The following is a 9,671-nucleotide window of genomic DNA, read 5'->3' as shown; positions in this document are numbered from 1 at the left end:
CAAATCTCTGTGGGCCCAGGGATTTTAGTGTCCCTGTTTGTGACGTGAAGGAAGTTGTGCCTATTCTGCTCACCTCTGAAAGGCCGGCTTTGGAAGATGAAATGAAATGACACATGTGGAAGTGCTTTGAAATAAAGGCTGCAGGCCAGCGATTGGATTTTTATGACGCAGAAGAGACCTTTCTCTGTTAACACGTGTTGCTTGCAAGGGGCTGAGAGTAATAACTATATAGTTAGACTTCATGTCAGATCAAGAGACACGCTCTGTTTTTCATTAAGCAGACACTTGTTCAGCTCCCACAGTGTGATGCATGCAAAATTGAACAGGCCATATCCTCTTTTCTTAAATTATATTTTATCACTTATGCTATTAGAGGTGTCCCCATTTTTCTCCCTTTGCCCCCTCCACCCAGCACCTCCACCCCCTCAGGCCATCCATCCCCCACCTTTGTTCATGTCCATGGGTCATGCATATAAGTGGCCATATCCTATTTTTCAAGTCCTATCCATTCTCATCTTAGGAAGATAGAACTTAGATAATGCAAGGTCAAATGAAAAAAGGGACTCAGAGGAAAGGGTGGTCTCTGGGCTAGAGAACTGAGGAAAGGCTTTGTGCAGGGCAGCGTTTATTAGAGCAATGCACACGACTGAACAGACTGGTTACTGAGGAGATAGGACCCACCTGTAGCATAACTGGAGCTCCTGCAGAGTGTTGGAGGCCCTAAGAGAATCCAAAAGTGAGACCCTGGGGGCCAGGCAAGCCCCAAGAAGAAGGCTGAGAAGGAAGGTGAGACCCAGCAAAACAGCTGATAGTCTCCTGGAATGCATAATTGGCTAAATCTGGGACCTGGAAGTTTCCGCTACTCTTCTGAGCTTCTTTTTTGGGGTGCCCACATCTCTCTTTGAAAGGGTTTGGTGTCTGTGAACTTAGACATCTTTCAGTAATGATTTAAGTGACTCAGAAAATTAGGGGCCCTGGAGTGACAAAGGAAGAGACGAAAGGAACCGGCTGGGGCGGGGGAACAGTTGAGGGGGGGGGCTCTGTTCAGTGGTGCTGCAGCTGCCGTTTGATCTGGAAGTCAGTGGGCAATGAGGGAAGATCGCTGGCGCTGGGCATGGAGGCTGGTTGGATTCCAAGCAGCAGTCTCCTCCGCTGTTTGGACTTGCAGACTTCAAACATGGCTGGGGGATTCCTGGAAGACAAAAGAATTCAGAGTTGGGGCTTGGATCTCAGTCAAAAATAACTCATGTCTTCATCTCAGGCGGGCAAGGCGACAGCTGGGGGCTGTTTGCAGGTTTCTCGGAAGGCTGGAGCTCCACGAGGGGACAGGGAGTATAACGGTCAGCTGAGGGCTGTTTAGGGTTTGCTCTGAGGAAAGAAAGGGCCTTGAAGGGTGTGGGCCTGGATGAGGGAGACATCAGAATGGGACACTTATGGAAAAAGGCCCAGCCAGGAGGAAGAGGTTCTGGTGGAAAAGTCACCCCCCTTCCCCCGGCCATCTATGCCCTTGCTCTGCGCTGCCACTTGCTTTGAGCCATAATTATAGCCCTTAATGTTTCTTCCCTGGCTTCTCATTAGCTCACATTGCCCACAAACAAGCTCTTTGGCTCCCCTCACCCCCTTCCCTCTCCCAGCGGTTCCTCTGGCTCCCCTGGTTCACAGTGGCAGTCCCTACCCCCACCCCAGGTTCAGAACATCAGATCCTATCAACAAACAAAACAAAACAAAACAAAACAAAACATAACTCCCTTCCTCCTGTAGCCCACTGGGCTGTAATTAGAGCATTATCTAATTTTCTCCCAGGAGGCCAGGGCCTGGGTCTCACTCCCTTTGTATTCTCAGCACCTCCGCCAGGATCTGGCAGATAACGGACACTCGCAATGTGTTAGTTAAATTGCACTCTTGAGCCGCTGCCAACTTAATCTTCCTAAAACGCTGCTCCAGTCAGAGGCTGTCACGGCTTCTCCATCGCCCAGCGAGGGAGGTCCAGTCTCCTCCGACTGGCACTCAAGGGCTTCTGCGGCCTGGTCCTTACCCACCAGGCCACCTCCACGCTCGCTCACCCGCTCAGCAGTTCCCATCACAGCCCGGGCTTTCCTATCTCTTTCCTATCTTGTCGCCTTGGTTGCCCTGTTTGCCTCCACCCAGAAGCCCTTCCACTCTCTCTCTCTCTCCCCAGCAGCTGCCTGTCTTTCCAAGCCCATCTCAGTATCTCAGTGGCAGGCTCCCGCACCTCCCCACAAAGCGCATTGGGCGCTTTGGGGTTTCAGCCGATCTCTCCCAGGCTTGTAGCTTGCTCTGTATTGAGTTAGTGTCTTGCTAGGGACTTTAAAAGAGGTGATGGGTGACAGCGCCTACATAATGAGGAGCAGGGTATCGATGCAGATCAGCCCTGGCTTGCTGTCACCTCCCACTAGACCTGGTGTTCTCTGAACTGCAGTCACCTGAAGGCACTACAAGTGCTGGGCTCATGGCAGCCATCCAGGGGAAGTGAGTAGGCTCTATGCCCATTCCTGCCTCTGTCCCCAATATGGCACAGAATGACTGGTCCTCTGGTTGTCCTAGGTTGGAATGGAACCAAAGCTATTGGATGGCCTGGCCACTTGCATCCCTCAAAGGTTTTGGGTCTTGGATCCCGGGCCCAGGTCCCACTGCCTGCTGGGGACAGGGTTGTGTTGCAGGTTCCCTTGGGGTGGAAGGTTTGGATGGGTGGGCTGTTGAGGCTCAGGCAACACTTTGAGCAAAGGGTGAGAGGGTGTGGCCTCAGGTTCACGGAGGAGGTTGGCTATCACCGCTGGTCTCCAAGTCCAGATGGCCTCTCCTTCCAGCAGCAGCCAGAGAAAGGAAAGCAGCTTCCTGAATGGAGGCTTCCAGTTAGAGGTCAGGAAGTCTTCCCTAGGAGACTTTTGGAAACACTGTCTGCCAAGGGGCGGGTAAGATGTTCCTAGGGCAGACAGAGGCACAAGATACCCTCCTAGATACTTCTCAGATCCTCCCTGTCTCCTTTATTCCAACTGCTGCTGCCCTCGTGATCTTTTACTTGGATGGCACCTGCCATCTCCCTATGCTCAGGCCAACCTCCTTCCTGTCTTCTGCGCTACAGCCCAAGGGATCTTTTCAAATATTGCTCTCTTGCTCACAATCCTTCCATGGCTCCCTATTGCCCTAGGGGTCAGGTCCCAACTCTCTTCTCATGAAACCCTTCCAGCCCTTCCATCCAGACTTTACGTGGGGCACCTTGCTCTAATTTCTAGCCACGCCAAATGGCCAGTAGCTCCCTTTGCATACCATACAGCTGCATAAGCCCAGCCCACACCTACACTGTTCTTTCCACCTGGGGTGCCCCTCCCCAGGCTGTCCCACTTTACGTGGTTCTGGGGGCATATCCTATGAGAAGCCCTCTTAGACCTACAGGGATTCCCTCTTTTGGGTTTCTCTATACCTGGGCTTTCCTGGATATCTCCCCCAATGAAACAGTTGCAGGGGGGCAGGGTCTGGATCTTATCCACCTCTGTATTCCCAAAGCTCTGTCACTAGCACTTACTAGGAGCATAAATGTTCAGGGGACTGAACTGAGCCTACTGAGGTCCCCTCCACCAGAGGGATGACAGAATAGCCTATGTTGATAAAAGCTGCCCCTGGGCTGAAGAAGAGGCAGCTGGCTGGGGTCAGAACACTGCCAGGGGCTGCTGGACATCTCAGCAGAGTGGCCAACTGACCTCTGAGCCCTCCCACTCCCCAAACCACTCACTCCGGGCCCACTGCTCCAGTCCCAAAGATCTAAGCCTAACACAGCCAGCACCCAAGGGTCATGCAAATGACATCAGGAAGGGAGTGGGGAAGGTAGTGACACTGACCTGGGGCCCCACGCTGCCTCTTGTCTATTTGGGCTTCAGTCCACAGAGAAGTCAGCCTCTCTTCTGTCCCCTGAAGGCTGTTTGCAAAATCACACCCTAAGCAGACAGTTTTATTTACAAGGAAACCTTGGCAGGATCTTGACTTGTTAGTAGAGTAGAGATGCGGGGAGGGTGGAGAGAAACAAAAATAGTTGAAACGATCACACTCTCTGAAACCGAGATGAAAATTGGTGTCTGTAGCAAACTCACCTAATTAGAACGAAGTTAATTTCCTTTCCTGTGTTTAAGGGAGCAGTGATTGTCGGCGAGATGGTCGCAGGTTGGCTCTGGGGCTGGGGCTCTATGTCTGCCTTATGGCCACGAGAGCATTAATTGCAATTTTCCTTATTGGAGAAGAGCCTCCGTTTTTGAGAGGGAGCAAGGCCCCGAGTGAGTGGGTGGGTGGTGAGGAGAAGCAGGACAGCCTGGGTACGGGCTGTGCCGACCCTGAGACAGCCTCGGGAAGGAGTCCTCCTGGGAGAACCGGGCACCTGTCCCAGCCGGCCACTGGCACAGGCTACAAGCTACAGGCAGAGCCTCTGCTTCGGGGGGACAGTCTCTCCTGGAAGGTCTTTCCCGCAGGGAAACAGCACCAGCACCATCTCCCCCTACCCTTTAAAATAGCCCCTACTCCTTTGCTCTAACTTCCTTCCTACTCGCTTTAGTTGGGGCATTTCTCTGGGCTTACCTTTGTCAGCCTGGTCCAACGAAGCCAGGGCACTGTCATGTAGCTCTGGGTGCAGGGAGGGCAAGATTTAGGGTGTGGGGTCCGGGACCCCCCTCTCTGACTTCTCCCATCCCTACATCACCGGTCCTACCTGGACGTTCCAGAATCTGAGATGTTAGCGAAGAGAGGCCGAAGGGTGATGCGATCCCTTCCTCTCAGCATCCGTCCCCCAATTCACTGTCAGTTAACCCCGAGGTTGCCAACTTAGTGAAGCCTACTGCCTCCTTCACGCGTCTGCTGCCTCCGACTAACCGTTAACCCGGTGGGTCTCAGGAAGTGGGCCCTGCACCCCCCGCCCCCCCCCCCCCAGCCTGGTGCAGAGAGACAAACCCCGACCCGGGGTGGCGGCAGGTAGTGAGGGGCCACGGATAGCACAGCCCCAACCCCGCCCCGGGAGGTGCAGCCACTCGCCTGCCAACCCCGCCGCAACCCTCCGCCCTCACCGGGCCGTGGTGCTCTGACTGATTTGGCCCGGGTGGTGGCGTCCGGGGTAACGCGGGCGGGGGACGGCGGTCCCCCAGAGCAGCCCCGCCCCCGCCTGTGCACCGCCTGCGAGGAGTCCGTGGGGAGGAGGAGACTCCGGCGCAGAGCGGGGGCCGCGGAAAGCGGGAAGGGAGTGCGGGGAGCCGTGAAGCTGGGCCGGCCCAAGGGCGCCCTTGCCTCGGAGCCGGGCCTGGGGGCCAAGGTGCGGGCCGGCGGGCCGCAAGCGCAGAGAAGTTTGGCGGCGGAGGGGCTGGCGTCCGGGGGTCGCGAGGCGGCGGCGCGGGAGCCGGAGCCATGGGGGCGGGCGCGGAGGCGGCGCGGCGCGCACTGAGTGCCCAGCGCCGCACGGTTGCCGGGGCGCAAAGTTAGCCTGGCGCCCCGGGACGAACGCCGCAGCCCCTGGCTGCCCCCGGATCCCGCTTCGGCATGGGCGAGCACCCCAGCCCGGGCCCCGCAGTGGCTGCCTGCGCCGAGGCGGAGCGCATCGAGGAGCTGGAACCCGAGGCCGACGAGCGGCCGCCGCCGGCACCGGAGGACGTGAGTGCCCTCTCCCCCGCCCGGGCAAACTTTCTGGGGGGCACTAAGAGGATACCTGCCCCAGACTCGCCTCCGTGGGGCAACTTGGAGGTTTCAAGGTGACGCGGGAGCGCCCCGGATTGGCCGGGTCAGGGCGGGCGAGAGGGGGCGGAGTGACCGGCCTCCCGCAAAGCGCAAGAGACCCCCCTCCACCCCCACTCGGGCTCCCGAGGCTTTCCTGCGGGACGCAGCCCCTGCTGCTGCGCTGGAGCCCCTTCCCGGCGGCTGGTGCAGTGCCCGGGACACGGCGTTTTCCCGCAGAGGCGGCCGCGTCACAGCAGTGACTCTCCTCCCCTCCCACTCGCGACCTGCGACTCTCTGAGCCCCGGGAAGGGGCGGGCACCGCAGAGTCCCCGGAACCCTACGCCACGGACGGGTCTGATGACCCCCTTCTTCGCTCGCGGATCAGCTCCTGCCGGGCACTTGGCCTGGCGCCACACTGATTGAAATTCAAGCTGGCCCCTGTCCCTTAACCCGGCAGGCGGAGGGAGAGGCTGCTGGGAGCAGTTTTGCTCCCAGAAGGGGGCTCCGGAGTCCCAGACCGCGTCGGTACGAGCGACGGCCCCCTGGCGAGGATGGGGAGGGGCTGCCCCAGCGGGCTTCCCTGCCATCTGCTGCTCGCGTTCCCCTCCTCCCGCCTCGGGTCCTGGAAGTCATCTGCGTAGCCGGCACTGGGGAGTCCTGGGAGCTGGAGTTTCTTACGCCTGTCCCTCCCGGGTTTAACCTGCATTTAGAGGTGGAAAATTGGGCAGACACTCAGCCCTGCCCCGTCGCTCCCTCAGGGTGGCGATAGGGAAGGCAAGCCAGCCCTCCCGTGCCCCCCCGCACCTCTCCCCTCCTACCAAACCTAAGCTGAATGTCTGAATGTGTTCTGGGGGAGCTCAACATCTCCCCTCCCTTGGGCTCCCATACTTAATCCTCTCACTTGCTTCTGGCCCCAAGGCTCTGGTAGAACCTCATGTCCTCACCACTTAGGCTCAGCACATTGGGGGAGTCCCTTCCTCCCAAACTGCAGGGAACATGTCAGTGTTTGTGTAGGGGTGAGGCTTCCTGAGTAAGGGGTCTCTGGGCCCCCAGCAGGCTGAGACCACTGCGGCAGGTCTGATGGAATGGCGCCTCGGTGTGCGTTCCCTGGCCTGGGAGCAGAAGTGGGTGTAAGCTTTGTAGTTGTTAGAGGTTATTAGAGGTCCTTGAACAGAGTTGGACGCCTTAGTCGTTGCTGAGAATCACCCATGTTCTGCTCATCGCTCTGCCTGCCTGTCCGGGAAAGAGGGACACTCCTCCCTCCACCCCCACAGGACTTTCCTCCCTTTGCTCAGTACAGACTCAGCTGGGGAGCTCTTCCCAGGTTTCCCCTGGTCTCTTGTGGTGGGTCCCTGGACCTGGGGAGCAGCTGGGAGGCTATGTCAGGAATGGGGGCTGTGGAAGCCTTGGTGATAAGTGTGTTTCTTTCTTTCTCTCCTCTTCCTCCTCTCCTGCATGGCCTCCCTCTCTACCAGCACTGGAAAGTCCTGTTTGATCAGGTATGTGAGCACTTAAATCCCCCCTCTTCCTTCCAGCCCTCCCCGAAATCAGTCTCCCTGGGGTTGGGGTGTGGCTTAGTGCCTCTCTGAGACTGAACTGCACAGTGCTCTCCCAGTTTCAGGAGGAGGCGGCAGGCTCCCCTGAGACACCCTTCCCTCCCTCCTCCTCTGAACCCTGCTACATCAGAGCTGGGTTTATACTGAAAGTTGGGGATGGTCTCTAGAGGCCAGGGCATTGCAGTCAGGCCTGGAGAGGTGGGGGAAAGGCTCAGGTGAAGATCTCTTCTTCTTCTCCACCCCTACTCTCAAAGATCTGTGGCCACCAATGAAGTCAAATCTCTGCCATCCTTGGAGGGTGACTTGCAAGACGGGCTCTTCTGGAAGCTGACACTACTTTAATTTTTCTGGCGGGAATGAAGGGAAGGGTGTAAAGAGTTTGTGATTATTTGCAATACCTAGAGTCCAGATGGAGTTGGGGGTGCCAACTTTGGAATCCGGAGATGGGCATTTGACCTTCAGCCAGGAAGTGGTTCTGTTTGCTTTGTACTCCTGTTGAGTGCTGCTGTGCATTTTCTTCTGCCTCCTTGTTCCATGATGCAGAAGGAGAGAGGGCAAGAGACGTCCCAGGACACTGTGGTCCTGGGGTGGCAGTGATTGTGCTGTGAAGTTTGTGCAACTTGAGGAGGCCAGTCTGATTGGGTCAGAAGGAGTATGTTTTGTTGGGAGGAACATAACGCTGAAAAAGTAACTTGGACCAGACAGACAATCCCTGCTGGAGGCAGGAGAAGCCTTTGTCTGTTTTTTAGCAGGTTTGCTTCAGGATGCAGCCATGCTTTGGGAAGATTCTGTGTGGCGGTGGGGTCGAGGGGGGAGTGGGCTGCAGGGAGGAGAGGCCCTTGCTAGGAGCCTGGACACGAGCACCGGGACTCGGAAGGTGACAGTGAGAAGGGAGAGGAAGAGGGGCATGGCCATGGGAGAGGTGGCAGCTCTGACTAGACCGCACAGATGAGGTGAACCACACATATGACCTTGAGATTCTGAGTCTAGGAGGAAAAGGAAAAGTGAGGGTTGGGGTGCAAGGGTCAGCAAAAATGATAGCGTTGGTTTCAGACAAGTTCAGTTTGAGGAACCAGCTAAATGCAGGTGCCCAGGTGGGACCTGAGGCATGGAGTTGCAGCTTGAAAGACACGATGGGCCTGCGGTGGGGAGAAGGGGTATCATCCACGTTAACACGAGGCCTGGCTGTGGTTTGGGGAGCGCCCAGTGGCTCCTGTCCCAATGGATGGCACATCTCTCTTTCTGCTCCTAAGTGCCTCCCACTCTCCCTCCAGCTCCTAAGCGCACAGCAGCTGCTGGCCTGGTGCCCCGAGGCAGGCGGGAGCCACTGGCTGCCACTGGTACCGACCAGCAAGCTGCCAGCCCTTCACACTTCTTGTCAGATTTAGAATCAGAACCTAGAACACAGTGTATCATTCTGTTTTTCTCTGTCTGCATCTGTCTTTCTCATTAGATTCATTTCTCTTGCTAGTCCCTGGGTGTGTGTTTACATTTTAAAGCAAACTGTTTGCATGAGTGGAGGAAAACTTAGTAGGAAGAAGCTGGAACTCCAGTGAGCAGAGAGAATGTGTAAGCACCTAATGTAGTTAGTGGGTGGTCTCTGCAATTCGATTTCTACCACTGGAGGGAGTTCCTGAATGCCACAAAGACCATCCCCTTGCTGCTGGCAAGGCCCACCCAGAACGGTTCTGGACAGGCAAAATCAGTTCTAGGAGAGAAACTCCTAGAACAAAATTTACTCTGACCAAAATTTTTTTCCTCACTAGTTCTGCCTGTCTACTGCCCGCCGCTCATATGGCCTTAGAAGCCCTTTTTTTTTGTCATCTTCCTTCCTATCGGTGCTTTGTGTTAAAGGAGCAGGGCTTGGCCTCTGGCAGATGTCCAGTCCCTCTGCATTCATCCCCTGGCTTTGTGAAGCCAACCCTGGTCCATTGCCCTGAGAGGGCTAAGTGAAGAGTAGGTACAGAGTGTCACATATGGACACACGTTCCTCTGGGCCTGCTGACAGGTAGGATTTGGTGGTGCTGAACTTGGTGCTCTAAGGAAAGAGCATTTGGCTGGGGGTTGCAGGCAGGCCCTGGAGTTTGTTTTCCAGATGAACAGAAGGCTGGCCCCAGTTGGCCTTCCCTCCTGGATCAAAGGATTACCAGAGGTCAGCCAGTTTCATACTGGAATCTGCTGGGACCTTTCTCCAGGTGTTGGGGATGGAATTGGACCAGTGTCTCCATGCTGTCTAATTCTTCAGCACATAGAATAGCATTGACGCAGCATGAAGCTAATTGGACCCTAAAGGCTGGAAGCCATAACCTTGGCCTTTTGGTCTTATGTCATTACCCCTCAACTAAGGGGTATGCCTTTTGTGAGAGTTGGGAGGTGAAGGAAACAGGTGACCCCAGTCCCTTGGAAGTT

The 9,671-nt window shown here is 56.1% G+C and overlaps 1 protein-coding gene and 1 long non-coding RNA gene across 3 annotated transcripts in view; one reads left to right on the top strand and one right to left on the bottom strand.

Annotated features, from left to right (window-relative positions):
• Positions 1-445: 445 nt before the first annotated feature.
• Positions 446-4,923, bottom strand: LOC149998126 (uncharacterized). 2 transcript variants are annotated; one of them, XR_016514110.1, is made up of 3 exons: positions 4,585-4,923; positions 3,858-3,999; positions 446-1,192 (listed from the first exon to the last, which is right to left on the bottom strand). It is a non-coding gene; the product is annotated as an uncharacterized LOC149998126 (long non-coding RNA). The 2 variants fall into 2 exon arrangements; XR_016514109.1 differs by lacking the exon at positions 4,585-4,923 and adding an exon at positions 4,107-4,308.
• Positions 4,924-5,403: 480 nt separating this feature from the next.
• RHBDL3 (rhomboid like 3) overlaps positions 5,404-9,671 on the top strand; it is a 44,109-nt gene continuing 39,841 nt past the window's right edge. The window contains exons 1-2 of the mRNA XM_090291791.1: positions 5,404-5,643; positions 7,182-7,205. Of these exons, the coding sequence (XP_090147917.1) occupies positions 5,533-5,643; positions 7,182-7,205 (135 nt within the window). The 5' untranslated portion in view covers positions 5,404-5,532. The remainder of the gene's footprint in view (positions 5,644-7,181; positions 7,206-9,671) is intronic.

The sequence above is a fragment of the Furipterus horrens genome, unplaced genomic scaffold (genome assembly GCF_987537825.1).
Source record: "Furipterus horrens unplaced genomic scaffold, mFurHor1.1.pri manual_scaffold_11, whole genome shotgun sequence".
Taxonomy (NCBI): Eukaryota; Metazoa; Chordata; class Mammalia; order Chiroptera; family Furipteridae; genus Furipterus; species Furipterus horrens.
The sequence above is the reverse complement of the archived record's forward strand: the minus strand, read 5'-3'. Positions and strand labels throughout refer to the sequence as shown.